Source organism: Tamandua tetradactyla, chromosome 22, assembly GCF_023851605.1.
Source record: "Tamandua tetradactyla isolate mTamTet1 chromosome 22, mTamTet1.pri, whole genome shotgun sequence".
NCBI lineage: Eukaryota > Metazoa > Chordata > Mammalia > Pilosa > Myrmecophagidae > Tamandua > Tamandua tetradactyla.
Window position 1 is genome coordinate 40,459,197 of NC_135348.1, and position 19,450 is coordinate 40,478,646.

Below are 19,450 nucleotides of genomic sequence, written 5' to 3' on the forward strand. Positions count from 1 at the left end.
CATTTAGGCATTGCATGTTTCTGCAATTATAAACAACACTTCAATGAACACCCTGTTAGAAGAATTAAAATAGCTTGCAGTTCAACCTTTTCAATAATTTAGACCTGTCTTATTACTGCTAAGTAATATGAAATACATCACATATATTATAACTTAAAATAAACATATATAGCTGCTTTAATTAACTTTCCGAACAAAAATTCTTACCTTGCAATAACAGATTCGACTGGCATGATATCAGGCACGTAGTGGGCCATTGGGGAAACGAAGTGTCCATCTAAGATCCTACAGTCCGACTCCTCTTCAACCTAAAAGCAAAGCAAACCAAGATGTATACAAGTAGTCCAAGAGAACGTGGTCTACCACAGACGTCATTTAAATAAATTCTATTTGATTATAAAAACGTTTTCATTGCCTACTGCATATTCTTCTTTTCCTTGTTGCGCTTTTTAAAGACATGGCTCCTCCCCACACATAGCTGATGGCCTCAATGAGAAAATAAATGATAAATAAATCACATTCTTATACACAGAGATGCAATAACTCAAATAAAACACCGATCAAAATAATGAAACATTGTTCAAAAATATAAAAATAATAAATATAACTACTTACAAACAAACGGTAAGAATGATTTACCACAATCAAGTAAGAGTTGATATCAGGTATGTTAGAATGGCTCTATATCAGCCAATCCATTGATGTACTAAATCACAACAGATTAAACAAGGAAAAATGAGATATTTGCATATATGGAAAAGGGATTTACTAACAATATCCAATACCTATATTTAGCTTCCCTTCAAACAGCTATTTTTTTTTTAACATGAAAAAATCTATTTGGGGTCAATAACAAAAAATTAGTAATGAAGTACCAGCTATTTTTATTATAACAATAAACAAACAAAATACCGTATCTGTTGATGCTGAATATACCTAATTTTTAAAAACATGTATTACTAGCCATTCATGCCAATACCATTGAATAATCTACTTTTGCAAGTGACTTAAAATACTACCTTTAACATATACTAAATTTCCATGAATGTCTGCAAGTTATTTCTATCCTGTATTTAGTTTTAATAGCTTGTCTTTTATTTCTGTACCAATATCATGCTATGTTGATAACTGCAGCATTATAAAACCCATTGATATGTGGCTAAACTAGTCTTTTAATATTCTTTATTTTTAAAGAATATTTCTGATCTGATTTTACTATCATGTATTTTCCCAAATAATTTTCCAAATACCTTTTTATCAAATTTTAATTGAATATTTTAACTGGATTGTATTGTACTTAAACTATGCCTAAAGATATTTACTATTATATAATATTAAATTTTTAATCCAAGAAATGTCTAGATTTTAGTCACTTTTATGCCTCTTAGAATAGTTTTTTTGGGTGAATGGTACGGGAATTGAACCAGGGTCCTCTGCATGTAAGGCGAGCATTCCACCACTAAACCACCCTGCACCCCTCTTAGAATAGCTCTTAAGTTTTTTTCTTGTATATTTTAGAAGAGTAAATTATTTGATAAAGAAGGTAGCACAAATTAATGTGAAAGGGGATAATGATTTAACGAGTAATGTTCAGATAGATGACAATTTGGTAAGAAAAAACAATTTTACACCACACATCATATTATACATAATATAAATTTAAAAATCAAGCAAGATATAACTAAAAAATAAAATAACGAATACCCCAATTCAAAAACGTCCAAAGGATCTGGACATTTCTCCAAAGAAGATATACAAATGACCAATAAATAAGCATATGAAAAGAGGCCTAATATCATTTGTCGTTAAGGAAATGCAAATCAAAACCACAAAGAAATACCATCTTACATTCATTAGATGGCTAAGACAAAAACAAGTTTTGGTAAGAATGGAAAAACTGGAACTCATTCACACTGCTAATGGGAATGCAATATGGTGCAGTCTCTTTGCAAACCAGTTTAGTAGTTTGTCAGAAAGTTAAGCACTGTTACCATATACACAGCAGTTCCACCCCTAGATATTTACCCCAAAGAACTGAAAACATTTTATGTCCACTTAAAACACCTGTATGTGAATGTTCATAGCAGCATCATTCCTAATAGTCAAAAGTGGAAACAACCCAAATGACTATCAGCCGAAAGATAAAATGTGTATATAATACAATGGCATATTATTCAGTCATTAAAAAGTAATGAGTTTTACAACTAATTATTGCACTGTGCTTTGCAATTTATTGCTTTTTTAAAATATATATGTTATTTTTCTCAAAAAAGAAAAAAAAAGTCAATTGTGATGATAAAAAAGCAATGAAGAGGCTCCTCCCTGTTGCCCATGGGGTACGCTAGCCTGGGCACTCGAAGCCATTGGGGTGAGGATCATTCCGTGGCTGAATATCCTCCTCACCAAACACCAGGGGCTGGAAAAAACAAACTAGGCAAAGAACCTGCCTCAAGATAAGGATGGAAATACATTAATGTGGGTGATTTAGCTAAAGAAGGACAAGTACATGATGGCTATGTCGAAGAATAGGATTGTCCCATTTTAGACGAACATATAGTGGTTGATGAGTTAGAAAACCAAATGAAAGAAGATGAAGTTATTGTTGACTCCATTGGTTGTGATTTCTTCACTGAACGCTGGTTTTATATCGTTTTTGTGCTGAGAACAGACAATAATATATTGTACAAAAGAATTGAAGCAAGGGATTACAGTGAGAATAAACAACAAGATAATATTCAGTGTGAAATTTTTCAAGTTTTTTATGAAGTCATAGCATCTTACAGTGAAGAAACAGTATATCAGCTGCCCAGTAATAATACAAAAGAGCTAGAGAATAATATAAATCAGTTATTGAAATGGATTGAACAATGGATCAAAGATCATAGCTCCAGACTTAGAAGACTGGCTACATTTCACTCACTATTATTGATAATTTTTTCCCTCTACATCATAGAAATTATCCAAGTATCAGTAAAACTTCTGTATGAAAACTGTGTTGCAATGGGTGGTTCAGGGGTAGAATGCTTGCCTGCCATGCAGGAGACCCAGGTTGGATTCCTGGGCCATTCACCACCACCCCTGCAAAAAAAAAAAATGTGTTATAAGACTAGCAGGTAGATAGTATAAAAGTTTATTCCTGGGATTTTTTTAAATACATGAGAAAATTTAATTTCATATTTAATGACTAAAACACTATTAAAGATTGAAAAATCATTTCATGTTTAAACTGCTAAAGAATAAATAAATCTGACCAAATGGGTAGATACCTGTTAAGTTTATTACAGAGGAAAATGAAGATGATCTCTTAAAATAAAACTTTAGGCTAAAGATACAAGAAAAAAGTAATGAAGAACTGATACATGCTACAACATGTATGAATCTTGAAAACATTATGCTAAGTGAAAGACGCCATACACTAAAGAACAGATATTGTATGATTCCATTTATATGAAATGAAAGTAAGATCAATGGTTGCCAGGGGCTAAAGGGAAAAGGAAATCAGGAGTGACAGCTAATGAGTCTGAGGTTTTTCTGAGGGAGAAATGAAAATAGTGAGAAATTAGATGATAATGATGGTTGTACACCCTGAGAATATGCTTTAAAAATCAGAAGTATGTGCACTTTAAATGGGTGTTTTTTTAATGTGTGTATTATATTCTATACAAATTCATCATCTGTGCAGATTCCTGAACCCTCCACCAGTTAAGATACAGAACTTCACAATGATTCCTAATCTTTTTTTTTTTTTTAAACTTTTCCCCCCACATCTGAGCAACAAAAGAGGTCCTCCAGAATCAACTCTTCAGTCTACATTTGGTAGGCCAAGTTTCTCTGCTATCTACATAAGCTTCACAAGAGTAATAAGCCTCAAGATAAAGGGCCTGTGAGTTCTCAGTCCTGAGGGTTTACCCCTATGAAACTCATCTCTGCAGAGGATAAGCTAAACCTACTTAAAATTAGGCCTAAGAGTCACCCCAAAGAACCTCTTCTGTTACTCAGATGTGGCCTCTCTCCCTCTCAGTCGATATGGTAAGCAAACTAACTGCCCTCCACATCAGACATGACTCCCAGGAGTGTAAATTTCCCTGGCAATGTGGGACAGAAATACTAGGATGAGATGGAACTTGGCATCAAGGGACTGAGAAAACCTTCTTGACCAAAAGGGGGAAGAGAGAAATGAGACAAAATAAAGTGTCAATGGTTAAGAAATTTCAGAGTTGAGAAGTTATCCTAGAGGTTATTCTTGGGGATATTTACGTATTATATAAATATCCCCTTTTTAGTCTATGATATATTAGAATGGCTAGAGAAAAGTAACTGAAACTGTAGAACTGTGTTTCAGTAGCCATGTTTCTTGAAAATGATTGTATAATGATATAGTTTTTGCAATGTGACTATGATTATGGAAACCTTGTGTATGATGCTCCTTTTATCTGTGTTATGGACAGATGGGTAAAACTATGGATAAGAAATAAATAATAGGGGGAATAAAGGTTAAAATAAGTTGAGTAGATTGAAATTGTAGTGGTCAATGAGAAGGAGGGGTAAGGGGTATAGCGTGTATGAGTTTTTCTTTTTTCTTTTTTATTTCTTTTGCTGGAGAAATGCAAATGTTCAAAAAAAAAAAAGATCATGGTGATGAATATGCAACTATGAGATGATATTGTGAGCCATAGATTGTAACAATGTCAAAAATGTTTGTACGTCAAGAATGTTTGTATATTGGGGGTAGGAGATCTCAGCATTCAGTATGAGACATTTATTTAATTTTCCAATTTCCAGTATGGTTCTCTGTGGGGACAGGCTTATCATAAGGTGGGGATCTTTTGATTATGTTGTGTCCATGGAGATGTGACTGCACCCATTCAAGGAGGGTCTTAATTAGTTTATAAGAGTTCACAAAGGAGCTCATGGAGAGAGAAAGAGCTGAGAGCTGATGCAGAGAGCAGACGCCTAGACACAGATGTTTGGAGATGCAGAACAAAACTGCCCCAGGTTTCATTCTGCATCTCCAGTTGCTGAGAAATAGTTGCTGAGAAAACTATTTGAAGCCAGAAGCCAAGAGAGAAAGACAGAAGATGTCACCAAGTGCCTTCCCATGTGACAGAGAATCTCTGGACATGACTGGCCTTTCTTGAGTGAAGAATCCTCTTGTTGATGCCTTCCTTCACTTGGACATGTTCATGGCTTTAGAACTATAAGCCTGTAACTTAATAAATCCCCTTTGTAAAAACAAAACAAAATAAAAATACTAAAAGAAAAAATAATAAATAAATAATAATAAAATACCACAGCAGAAGGTTTTTAAGGAATGTTTAGGATGAGACATCAGAATTCAGTGTCTGGTATATGGAAACAAGAAAAAATGAGGGTCCTGCCTTACTCCTCCACTCTAAATTGGAAGACTTGAATAATACGTGGTGAGGCCATTATTTGTGATACGAATCTCAAAGAAAGAACAAAAACTCCATTTGGGATCTAATGAATCTGAGTACTTGCAGGGAAAAAAAAAAAAAGATCAAGGGCTTGTCCTATTGATTAGGGTATCCCTAATGTTTGATACAATATCAGGGGATTCCCCAATGGTAAAGTTTAATAGTTCCAAATTTTATCCCATTCCTCAAGGGACTTTGTCAATACTTTTTGACAAAAGGGTAAATTTTATAGTAAGTGAATTATATCTCAAATAAAAAAAAAAATCAAGGAAGGGGGGAGAGGAAGCTGAAAGGACAAAACCAAAATGTTTACCATAATTCCCTGTGCTGGTTTGAAAGGATGTATACCCTAGAAAAGCCATGTTTTAATCCTAATTCCATTTTGTAAAGGCAGCCACTTGTTCTAATCCCTATTCAGTACTGTATGTTTGAAACTGCAATTAGATCATCTCCCTGGAGATGTGACTCAATCAAGGGTGGCTGTTAAACTGGATTGGGTAGATACATGCCTCTGCCCATTCGGGTGGGTCTTGATTGGTTTACTGGAATCTTATAAAAGAGGAAACATTTTGGAGAATGAGAGATTCAGAAAGAGCAGAGAAGTATGGCACAGCCACAAGAAGCAGAGAGCCCATAAGCCAGTGACCTTTAGAGATGAAGAAGGAAAACACCTCCCAGGGAGCTTCATGAAACAGGAAGCTAGGAGAGAAAGCTAGCAGATGATGCCGTGCTCGCCATGTGCCCTTTCAGCCAAGAGAGAAACTGTGACTGTGTTCGCCACCTGCCTTCTCACTGGAGAGAGAAACCCTGCACTTCACCAGCCTTTCTGAATCAAGGTATCTTTCCCTGGATGCCTCTGATTGGACATTTCTATAGACTTGTTTTAATTGGGACATTTTCTTGGCCTTAGAACTGTAAACTAGCAATTTATTAAATTCCCCTTTTTACAAGCCATTCCATTTCTGGTATATCACATTCCAGCAGCTAGCAAACTAGAACATTCCCCCAAGGAGCAAAATGGAATTTGTTGGTTTAAAGTGATATAGATTAAAGGAGACTTTTGAATTTTACTTGGTATGCTTAAAAAAATTTTTGCATATTTAAGTCTATAATTTTTTAATAAAAAGTATGTAGAAAGTAAAAATACATAACAAAATTTAAGGGTAGGAAGAAAACCTAGAAGATACAGAAAAGGCAGCTATATAGTTTAGAGGAGGTTTACAATTTTTAAAACTTTGTTTTTCGTAGTGGAACTCTTTTGAAAAATGAAATCTTCTAAAGTTATAAAAGAAATCAAAGTGGAATTACTTTGAGGAGACGTGAGAGACGTGGATGAAGCCCACTCACTTGTATTTCCCTTTCCAACAATATCTCAAAGTATCTAGTATAAAACTAGAACTATTTTACAGAAAAACATTGTGGTTGCTTAAAAAAAAATTTCAAATGCAGGCTTTCATCTGCTCTAATTTTACAGCATTTTCTGTCTACCATTTTCTTAGCAATTCACTTTATCTTATAAAATTTCCTTGGCGTTATTTAACAATTGTTTGCTGATAACTCCTCTCATCTACTGATTCTCCAACCAGAATACTCCCCCTTAGTTCCTCTGTAATGTAATGAATGATTTGCTTTATTCTTCGTAAGCCTAAAAGGTACAAAATGAGGCCTAGAAAAAAAACAGCCCTATATGCTTTCTTGAATTAAGGCATGTACTACCTATATGTTCCCAAATATACCTGAATACTGTTGTTATAAACACTCAATTGGTGTACAAACAGCATTTTAAAAATATCAAATAAAAATCTATACGTCATTCATGTTTAGTGTTTACTGTTATTATATTAAAATATTCGATCTAGTCTGTCACATATTCATGTTTTTTTTTTAAATACAGGAAAATTTTTTAAACAGAGAAATGGTGCAATCAAATGACTGGTTTTGTTTTCACTACAAAAAAATAAACTAAATAGAAGGGAAAAACTCATAACTACAACTAAGCGATTTGTCTTACTAAAGGTGGGTTATAAATAAGGCATTTGTCATAATTATTATGTAATTATAAAGCCTATATATGCATGAAAAATGTAAAGCACATACTACAAAATCACATTGCTAGTAGTTAACAGAATAGAATTTAAAATTCTTTGGCTGCCCTGTTAGATACGGCGTTCAAGCAAACTATGGGCCAATTATTAGCTTTGACAGATACGGCGTTCAAGCCAACTATTAGCTTTGACAGACTGTTTTAAGTGACACTAAAGCTTTTATCAAATCCCCTTTTCCTCTAAAGCATCTATCAAATACCCTTTTTCCATCACCAAAATGAAGATGAAAGACCCCTCACCAGAGTATTTATCAGGTCCTACTTGTTTATCTGAACATTCAAATGACCCACTGTTGATGCAGATGTGTGAACATCCTAGCCGTCTGGCATGGCAGAGGAATTTTTGGCCTGAGCTAAGAGGAATTTCTCAGTCTAATAATAAACAATGGTGCCTTTATTAATCTCATACCTAAGGCATGTAGAACAGAGTATGGATTACCTGGTAATAAGCTGTTTAATAATTTATTTTTGCATTTGAGTCTTGAAAACTAATACTTATCTTTAAAGCTGATTTCATGGTTTAAAAAATTGCTATTCAGGAAACTTCTTTTTTTAGATATCCTTCTTCTCCATGCCTCCCCCCGCCTCCCCCCCACCAGTAAAGGCCATGTTTTAAGAGGTATGAAATCTAGGATTTTGTGAGGTACATTCTCTACCCAACCCAAAGTCAGCTGCACTGGTGAATTCTTCTTGGTGTTTCTCATATAAGACTGCTTTTATTTCATAGATGAAGATGTAGAAAGATCCCCCTAACTTAATGAGAAAATCAGGCTCAATATTCAAGCCTAGACATGCCTCCTGCAAAGCTCCCCTCTCCCCTCAGATGCTCCCACTAAAGTCCCAGGGAAGTCCTTGATTCACGGTGAGAGAATCTAGCCTGTTATTTCACAGATTTCAATATTACAAAACTCTGAAAAATACACAGAAATTCTCTAGTTGACTTTTGAAAATGCAAACATTGCCACAGAAACATTATGTAAAAACATAACATGGAGTTATAAACACTCAAGTATAACAGATTTGCAGAAAAACAGCAGTGTTTTAAAAAAATGCTTATAACTTTACCTTTTTTTAGCAAACAGTGTACAGGCTATCTATAGATAAAAAGGGGGAAGGTCAGGAGAGCTGGTTGAAGCTTCCAAAATATTCATTTGGTCAAATTCTATCAGCAGAACTTAGTTTTTTCATGAACTTCTCAGAAAGTTATTTCCCCTGGAACACCTATGGGAAGGTTCTTATATAATGGCGTTGAAAAAGTAGTACTATCCTAGTAAGATATCTGAGTGCTATGACGCTTTCTAAAGCTGTCCATTTAGAAACTTTCACAGTTAGCTAAGGAAGTGCTGCCCGATCTATGAATTATGAAAAATGGAAAACAAAGATATCTTTCAGAGGATCTCCTCACTCACTTGTAAATTCACTCAGAGAACAGAATTGGCATTTTTCAGTCATGAAAATTCTTTTTTCTGTATTTCATACCTAAGGATTATTCATAGCTTATTTTAAAATATATAAATAAAAGCAAATTGCTTTGGATTATGTTCCAGAGGATCAGAAGCCTGACCCAGGATATAGCGTCAACCTTCCTTGGTGACCACTGCCTTGGTCTAGTTTCCCTATTGGCACATATTTATGTTTAACCAAAATTTCTATAACTGCATTTTTTAAATACCTTATCAATATATACTGGATAATCGCTTGAAACCAGATTCTGGCATCTTTCTCGATTTCCAATAATCTTTCTGAATTCAAATAGCCTGTTATAGGAAAGAGGAAAAAAAAAAATCACCTTTTATACCACCTGTGATGGTTAAGTTCATGTGCCAATTTGGCTCAATGATGGTGCTCAGCTATCTGGTCAAGCAAACACTGGCCTAACCATTACTGCAAGGACATTTCATGGCTGGTTAATAAACTAGAAGGCTGGTTTATTAAATCATCGAGCAGTGGGTTGCATCTGTGCCTGATGACACCTACCATCTACAAAAGGAAGTACCTTCCACAATGAGAGAATCCAATCAGCTGAAGACTTTAAAGGGAAAAGTGATGACTTCAGCAGTAAGAACAGAGAACTTTCCTGTTTACTTCAGCCAGCCAGTCTCTCCTGTGGAATTCACTACACATCTTCTTCATTGCTGCCAGCCCACAGCCTGCCCTACAGATCTGGACTTGTGCATCCCTGCAATTGTGTGAAACATTTCTATAAAATCTCATATTTACAGATATTTCCTCTTGGTTCTGTTTCCCTAGAGAACTCTAATATACCATCTATTAACTAAATTAGTTGATAATGAACAATGATAAAAATTAGCAAATCTAGTTCATAAATCATGTTAAAATTTAATTTTAATCATTGAAGAGAAAGAGTAGTCTTCCTTTTTTAAAAAAACTAAATATTTGCTGCAGAAAAAATGTGAGAAATAACACTGTCAGAAAATAACAGATACAGGACTCAGAATAGAAGGTACCAATCCTGAAAATTCATCTTCTTAAGTCCACATTTTCCCATGAATTACAGTATGTTCCAATTTTATAACCATTACAAATGCAGGTTATTCAAGAAAACTCAGTCCCTGAGCTATGTACAATTCTAATGAGCTTAATTATTGAAGTTAAAAATTTAGAATTACTCTAAAAATAAATTTATGATTATATGGACTAAAGCAAGAGAAATAATTAAAAAGATGAAAAGGAAAAGGAAATAATTTCATTTTTAGGTAGTAATTTTAAATATTTACTAAAACAAACTCAGAACAACTATTCAGAAAAAATGCTTACCTTTTGAGGTCCTCTGGCCTTCCCCATCCTCTGATAAAAAGTTTTGTGAGAAGAAGTCTCCGATATAGAACATCTAGCTTGCTCACACCCATTGGTAGCAATCAAACATCTATGAAACAAAATGTAAAAGAATTTAATATTTTATTTTCACCAAAACTTCAATTGGACTTCCTAAATATTTCTATAAATAGCAGGAAAAGTTAAAAATTAAGAACAAACTGAACTTTGAATGTATTTCCTTGGGAATAAGATAAGAGATGTGGAAAAGAAGAAGTGGGATAAAAGCAGAGAAGATGAAACAGTGCCCTGAACTTCACTAACCTGTGAATTCCTCTAGGGCAGGATCTTCCCACTTTCAACACAGTGACTAAAAGGTAGTTAAGTACCTGTTCTAGTCTGCCAAAGCTGCCAGCATGCAACATACCAGAGATGGATTGGTTTTAATAAAAGGGGATTTATTTAGCTAACATATAGTTCTTCAGAGGAAAAGCAGCTAACTTTCAACTGAGGTTCTTTCTTACGTGGAAAGGCACAGGGCGATCTCTGCTGGCCTTCTCTCCAGGCCTCTGGGTTCCAACAACTTTTTCTGGGGTGATTCCTTTCTGCATCTCCAAAGGCCTGGGCCGAGCTGCGAGTGCTGAGACGAGGTATGCTGAGCTGCTTGGGCTGTGTTATGTCGAGCTCTTGCATTTAAGCTTCCAGCCAATTAAATCAAACATCGTTCATCGCAGCAGACACACCTCCTAGTGGACTGCAGATTGTAATCAGCAACAGATGAGGTTCACATGCCATTGAATTAGGCATCGTCACCTGTCCAAGTTGACACCTGCAATAGGCACCTTCACCTGGCCAAGTTGACACTTGAACCTAACTACCACAGTACCCAATATTTGTTGGATAAAAATAGTAATAATTATACTGATGTAGTACTGTATAACATGCCAGCAACTATTTCTAAAACTACACACACACGGGCATGCATGTACACACACGCGGGCATGCATGTACACACACTCGCTCGCACTCTGTCTCTCATTTAAGCTTCCCAACAACTTCATGAGGCAGGATCCATTCTCCCCATTTTACAGATGAGAAACACACGGCACATAGGGGATAGATTTATCCAAGGTCACACTGCTAGTGGGAGACAGTGCTAAGAGTCAATTCCAAGCCCATCACTCAAGAACTCTTAAATTACACTATACTGCCTTTCTAGTACACTATAGTGAATGAAAAGTAAAATAATCAATGCTACTACTTGTATACATATCTCTATCTTTTCCAAAAATGTTTAAAGATTTTTTATTATCTACTTCTGTCTTCAAATTGAATGCTGTAAGTATGGTAAGCAGATAATCAAAAAGTATTGGCATGATCATGGTGATGAATATACTACTATGTGATGATATTGTGAGCCATTGATTGTACACTATAGGGAATGTTTATATGTTAAGAATGTTCATGTTTGCATGTTGTTTTGGTTTGAGAATACAAAGTAAAAAAAAAAAGTATTGGCAAAGTCCCTTGAAGGATGGGAGAAAAAATATGAAGCTATTATACTTCACTACCAGGGAAAACCCAGATACTGTCTCAAACATTAGGGAGTCCCAAGTCAATGGGCCAAACTATTGCTCTTGAGGCTTCACCCTCTGAAGCTTATTTATGTAGTGGAGAAGCTAAGCTTACCTATAGTTATGCCTAAGAGCTATTTTCACAGGACCACTTTTTTGCTCAGATGTGGCCTCTCACTCTCTCTAAGCCCAACTCTGTGAGTAAAATCATTACCCTCCCCACTATGTGGGACATGATATCCAGGGGTGAAAGTCTCCATGGAAACCTGGGATATGACTCCCAGGGATGAGCGTGGCTTTGGCACTGTGGGATCAACAATACCTTCCTGACCAAAAGGGGGAAAAGAATTGTAATAAAATAAAGAATTACTGGCTGAGAGAGTTCAAATAGAGTCAAGAGGCTGTTCTGGAAGCTATTTTTATATAAGCTTCAGTTAGATATTGCTATTTATCATGGCCTGGCAACCCCCAATTAAAATCATTCTTGCCAATTTGTGAGGCATGCAACTAGGTTAATGAACCTTAAGAGCTGTATGTTGAATGCAATGTCAGTAAAAAAAAAATTATCATGCTTTAATCATGTGGACTAACTATAATATAAAAATTCGGTGAACTAAAGTCAAGAGCATGGGTTATCAGCTTAGGGCTTACTGTAAAGGGTCCTAGACTGTGAGCTCTTACAGCAGTCACATATATCCAGGAGGTATAGCCGTTAATTCCAAATTCTTCAATACTAAGCTGTTTGTATATAACATGGTCTTCCCCAGAAAATTCGGGTATTTATGCGACATATAAGACTCAGAGTTAGAACTCTGAAGCTATTAAAGTGAGCAGTACCTCATACAGGAACTGTCTGAAAAGTTGAAAAAGTGATCAGACATCGCATAGAGCTATGAATGAAGCTGATCTGGATAGGACTAAGGTATATCAAAAGACTGCGTAAAGGATGATATCGTCCATATTTTAAAACTTCAACTTTTAGGTGATACTAAAGGGAGAGATGTTTATTTGGCGCAAAATTTATATTTTGCGTAGTGTATTTCTTAATTTAACTTGAATGGTCAGTTTAGTTGAACACCAAAGTACACGGAACCTTGAATAGGACATGAGATTTTGTTGGTTCATCCAGGTTAGTATGATGCCCCGATAAATCCCAGAGTGATTTGGGTAGTGAATAAAGAAGTATTTGCAAAGTCCCCTTTGAGGAATGGGGAAAAAGGAGGAAATATTTAACTTCCCCATTTGTAGAATTTCTGATACTCTCGCAAGCAGTGGGGACAACCAAATCAATAGGCCGAGCCCTTGAGCTTGAGGTCTGCCACTATGAAACTTTTTCCTGCAAAGGATAGGCTAAGCCTACTTAAAATTAGGCCTAAGAGTCACCCCTAGAGAACCCCTTTTATGGCTCAGACATGGCTCTTTCTCTAAGCTATCATGGCAAGTGAACTCACTGCCCTCCCTCCTAAGTGGGACATGACTCCCAGGGGTTTAAATCCCCGTAGCAATGTTGGACAGAAATCCCAGGTAGGACCTGACATCAAGGAATTGAGAAAGACTTGTTGATCAAAAGGGGAAAGAGAGAAACTAGACAAAATAAAATGTCAGTGGCTGAGAGATATCAAACAGTCGAGAGGTTATCCTGGAAGTTATTCTTATGCATTATATAGACATCCCTTTTCAATTTATGGTATATTGGAGTGGCTGGAAGGAAGTAACTGAAACTGTAGAGCTGTGTTCCAGTAGCCATGTTTCTTGAAGATGACTGTGTAATAATGTAGCTTTTACAATGTGATTGTGTGATTGTGAAAACCTGTGTCTGATGTTCCTTTTATTTAGGATATGGACAGATGAGTGGAAAAAATACGGACAAAACAGATTAATAAATAATGGGGGTGTAAGGGGTAAAATAAATTGGGCAGTTGGAAATACTAGTGGTCAATGAGAGGGAGGGGTAAGGGTAAGGTATGTTCGAGCTTTTTCCTTTTTTCTTTCTTTTTTCTGGAGTGATGCAAATGTCCAAAACAAATGCTTTTGGTGATGAATACAAAACTATTGGATGATATTGTGAGCCACTGATTGTACACCATTTATGGAATGTTTGTATGTTTTGGGTTTTCTTCTTTTTTTTTTTTTGCATGGGCAGGCATGGGGACTCAAACCCCAGTCTCTGGCATGGCAGATAAGAACTCTGCCTGGTGAGCCATTGTGGCCTGCCCTGTATATTACATTTTATCAACAAAAATACTTGAAAAAAAAAATCCCTGCTAACTGTAAAGAACACCTAGGGTTCTATGTGAAATTATACAAAGGTTCCATGCACTATGATCACTGTCTAGCAACCTACACCCTCCGGATGGGTTCCTAGGCCAGATAAATCCTGAAACCCAGAGGGGCCAGCCTCTCAATAACATCAACTAGTTCCATCCTCCTATCCCATATTATTTTTTTTATATTTAATTTTTTCCCCCATATTATTAATAGCCTTTTCCAACATGAAAAAGTTAGAATAGGCAAAGCTCAAATACCCCTAAAGAGTAGGAGAAAGATCAAAGGAGAAGGTGGAATTCTAACAGTGAAGATAGGATTTAACAAATTAATATGACTGCTGAATCATTATATTGATATTTCTTTTAGTCTCCAGTGTCTTGGAACAGCTAGAGGTGAAAACTGCAACCCATTCCAAACTCTGAAATCTGTTCTATAACTATTTGTTGCAATGTGCTTTGAAATTTATTACTTGTATATTTGTTAATATTCCTTATAAAAATAATTGAATGCTGTACTTTTGATTTCTGGGCAAAACCTGATTCAGATTCAGAGTTTATACTACTCGGACAAATGCAAATTTCCATCAAGGAGCAGGGTGGGGGTGGGCGGGGCAAGGATGGACCGGGCAAAGATGTGCAGGTCTGGGAGGTGGGTGGTTGGGGTCCTGGGGGGTGGAGCATGGGGACAGGCCTTTGGTGTGTGGGTGCATATGGGTGTGGCAAGTTCAAGGATCCTGGCTTGGCTTACTTCCTAGTCCTGGCTTCCCTGATTGTGCACTAGTGAGGGCTCCTGGCCTCCATCTGGAAAGGTGCTTGTTAGGCTCCTTGCACTAGCTGGATGGTCTCCGATTGTCTGTGTCTCTATTCTTCAGCTTTTTCTATCAGGACCTTTTCTATGCAGGGTAGAAAACCTTCTCAGGTCCTATGCACCCCAGAATCAGTGTCCCAGCCATTTTCTGTCACTTCCCTAGCTGTTCTTTTGTGCAGGGGTAAACTCAGCCTATCCTATTCCTCCATATTCCCAGAAGTCTCTCAATGAGCTTTTAATAAGTACATAAATGTTGGTTCAAATGGTGTTTTTTTTTTTTGGAACCACCAACTATATCTTATAGTTCTGCTCTTTGATTTTTAACAAAGTACAAATTTAACTTAATTGCTCTTCTTTGTTTATATTGGTATACAACCTAACCCACCATCACTTGGACTGACATTTAAGTTATTTTTATGACTAGACCAACAAAACCCAGGTCATTCATAATTCACTGTTTTTATGAGTAAGAAGAAATAGATAAGTTGCTCCTTAGACAATACCATCTATAGTCATGGAGTTCTTTTTTAACACCATTTACTTCTCTTTTTCCCTAATTCCCATGTATTATTCAATTACTCTTGATATATATTTTGTTTTGGCATAATAATGCTAGAAAAAATTGGTTTGAATCTGTGTGGAACCTCAGAAAAGCCAAGTTCTTTCATCCTTATTCAATATTGTTGGGTGGGAGCTTTTTGATTGTTTCCATGTGACCCACCCAACTGTGACTGTTAACTTTTGATTAGATGGATTCCATGGAGATGTGTCTCAACCCATTCAAGGTGGGGTTGCTTACTGGAGCCATTTAAGAGGCAACCATTTTGGAAAAGCTTTAGAGCCCTTGCAGCCAGAGATCTTTGGAGATGAAGAGGAAAAATGCCCCTGGGAGAGCTTCATGAAACAAGAAGCCTGGAGAGAAAGCCAGCAGATGTCATCATGCTCACCATGTGGCTTTCCAGTTGAGTGAGAAGACCTAAATGTCATCGGCCTTCTTGAATCAAGGTATCTTTCCCTGGATGCATTAGACTGAATATTTCTATAGCCTTGCTTTAATTTGGACATTTTCACAGCCTTAGAGCATGTAAACTTGCAACTTAATAAATTCTCGTTTTTAAAAGCCATTCCATTTTTGGTATATTACATTCCAGCAGCTTGCAAACTAGAACACATATCCAGCTTTGTTTATATCTACCACTATAATTTAATAAACTGGCATTCTGATTACTAAATTCTTATGAATTATTTCACCATAGCTAAACCATCCCTGCATAACCTAATAAAAAGTAAGTTTCTGAACTTTTAAGAATGAGCATTATTTCATTCATTCAACAAATATTTACTGAGTACTTACTATATGGCAAGTTTTACTTTAGGCCCTGGGCCACAAGAAAAACCAAGGCATGCTAAAAAATATGCAAAAGTAGATGATGAACTTTCAAATCCCCGTCTATAGATGTCTATATAAAGAAAGAGACATAAGAGTGGCAAAAGGTGTACAGGTATTCGCTGTACTGTTTCTGTAAATTCTGTGTAGGTTTAAAATCATTTAAGAGGAAAAGTTGTATGTAAGCTATGGGCTTATTTAATAATATATATTTTAAAAAAGTAGATGATTGAAAAGCACTATGGTGGGGGGAAAAAAAGACATGATGACAATTAGGGGGTTCCTCTAATACTCAAAGAAAGCCTCATTTACCAAAGAGGTAATATTTAAACCAAGACCTTAATGACAAGAATTTAACAGGAAAGTCATTAAATTGCAAACCTCATTAAGATCTTATGTCTCCTAAACTCTACTCATATAATGTGTTGCAATGAAGTTTATTAAATATTATCTAGTCAATGGGCAAAGACAACAAACAGATAATTCATATAAGAGGAAAATGATTAAATACTCTTTTTTTAAACTAAAATATGGTCACTGTAAAATTTTAAAACTCAAAATATACAGAAGTATATATATTAAAGGGAGTGTGCTGGTTTGAATTTGTTATGCATCCCAGAAAAGCCATGTTCTTTTAATGCAGTCTTGTGGGGTGGAACCTTTTAATTAAGTTATTTCCATGGAGATGTGACCACATGACTCAAGGTGGGGCTTAATCCAGTTACTAGAGTCCTTTAAGAGAAAGACATTTTGGAGTCAGCTATGGAAATCAGAAACTGGAGACAAAATAACACAATGGGAGATGCTAAGCTAAGAGATGAAATTCAGAGTTTACCCCAGAGAAGGTAAGAGAGGACCCATAGATGCTTAGAGAGAAACACCTGGAGACATTAAAAGAAGACCTGCAGGAGAGAGAAAGTCACTGGAATCAGAAGATGAAGGCAACAAACCAGAAACAAGTACTAGGAGACACCAGCCATGTTCCTTCCCATCTGACAGAGGTGGTCCACATGCCAATGTCTTTTCTTCAGAGTCCAGTTATCACCTTGTTGATACCTTAACTGAGACATTTTTATGGCCTCAGAACCATAAATTTGCAACCTAATAAATCCCCTTTGTAAAAGTCAAGTGCAAAAGGAATCATTCAGCAAAAAGTAAATACAAAACTTTGGAAGAGTGAAGGAAACCAACCTGCATAATAACCATATCAAGATATACAAATGCCTAGAACACAACAGAAAATCAAAAAGCATATGAAGATCCAAGCAGAACTGGCCCAGCCAAACAACCAAATCAAAATTCCAGAGGGGATACAAAATATGGAACAACTGCTCAAGGATATTTATGAAGAAATAAAGGATATCGAGAAGACACTAGAAATCATAAAGAAAAATTTTGAAGGTTTAGTGGAAAAATGGCAGATCTCACAGAAATGAAAGCTACAGCAGACCAAATAAAAAATACACTGGAGACACAAGATAGCAGATTGGAAAAAGCAGAAGGAAGAATAAGTGAGCTAGAAGATAAAACAATAGAACTAGGGTGCACAAAAAAAAGCAAAAGGTAAGAAAGTTGGAAAAGATGCAACCGGATCTTAGAGAAATGACGGACAACAAGAGGCACAAAAATATAAGAATCATCGGTATCCCAGAAGGAGAAAAGAAAAGTAAAAGGTTGGGAAAGTTAGTTGAAGATATAATCAGAGAAATCTTCCCAACCCTTATAAAAGACCCAAATATGCCCATCAAAGAGGCTGAGTGAATTCCAAATAGAATAAATCCGAACAAGCTCACTCCAAGACACACACTAATCAGACTTTCAGGTGTTGAAGAGAAATAGAAAGTCCTTGAAAGCAGCACGAGAAAAGCAACCTACTACATACAAGGAAAAACACGTAAGACTTGACTTCAGACTACACACAGGCACCATGGAAGCAAGAAAGCACTGGTATGATATTTCTAACATCCTGAATGAGAAAGGCTTTCAATCAAGAATTCTTTATCCAGCCAAGTTATTCTTCAAAATTGAGGGGAAAATTAAAATCTTCAAAGATAAATAAAGAGTGAGAGAACTAGTCAACAACAGACCAGTGCCACAAGAAAAACTAAAGGGAGACTTGTCAGCTGATAAAAAAAGATAGGAGAGGGAAGTCTGGAGGAGGGCACAGAATTGAATAATATAAGTAAAGGTAATTTAAAGGAAAAGAGAGAGATAAGGAAAATAATATACAGATTTGCCAAAAACTAAAACACAAGATGGTAGAATCAAGAACTGCTTTTACAGTAATTACTTCTAATGTTAATGGACTAAACTCACCAATTAAAGGATACAGACTGACAGAATGGATCAAAAAACATAATCCATCCAAATGATGTTTACAAGAGACACATCTTAGACTCAAAGATACAATTAGATTGAAAGTGAAAGGATGGAAAAAGAACTTCTATGCATGCTGTAACCAAAAGAAAGCACAGCTATACTAACATCAGACAAAACAGACTTTAATGTAAAGATGTCATAAGAGACAAAGAAGGACATGACGTATTAATAAAAGGGACAATTCACCAGGAAGAAATAACAATAATAAATATGTATGCTCCCAATCAAGGAGCTTCAAAGTAAATGAAATGCATATTGAAAAAATTGAAGGGAGCTACAGACATATCAATGGTAATAGTGGGAGACTTCAATACAACACTCTCCAGTATAGATAGAACAACCACACAGACTATCAACAAGGAAATAGAAAACCTAAACAATAAGATAAATGAATCAGATCTAATACACATACATAGATTATTACATGCCAAAACACCAGGATACACATTCTTCTCTAGTGCACATGGAACAATCTCCAGGACAGATCACATACTGGGAAATAAAATGAGTCTCTATAAGAAAAACAAGATTGAAATTATTCAAAGCACTTTCTCTGATCACAATGGAATAAAGTTGGAAATTAATAAACACCAAAGAACCAGAGCTTTCACAAATGTGTAGAGATTAAACAACACACTCTTAAATAATCAGTGGGTCAAGAAAGAAATTGCTAGAGAAATCAGCAAATATCTGGAGATGAATGATAATGAGAACACAACAT

The 19,450-nt window shown here is 35.9% G+C and overlaps 1 protein-coding gene and 1 pseudogene across 1 annotated transcript in view; one reads left to right on the forward strand and one right to left on the reverse strand.

Moving 5' to 3' along the window:
* The window catches only part of ABHD18 (abhydrolase domain containing 18), a 133,710-nt gene that overhangs the window by 78,279 nt on the left and 35,981 nt on the right, over positions 1-19,450 (reverse strand). Inside the window, exons 2-5 of the mRNA XM_077140067.1 lie at positions 10,839-11,068; positions 10,318-10,426; positions 9,212-9,296; positions 208-308 (exon numbers count right to left, since the gene is read on the reverse strand). Of these exons, the coding sequence (XP_076996182.1) occupies positions 208-308; positions 9,212-9,296; positions 10,318-10,409 (278 nt within the window). The 5' untranslated portion in view covers positions 10,410-10,426; positions 10,839-11,068. The remainder of the gene's footprint in view (positions 1-207; positions 309-9,211; positions 9,297-10,317; positions 10,427-10,838; positions 11,069-19,450) is intronic.
* On the forward strand, positions 631-7,665 carry LOC143665943 (adenylate kinase isoenzyme 6-like; annotated as a pseudogene).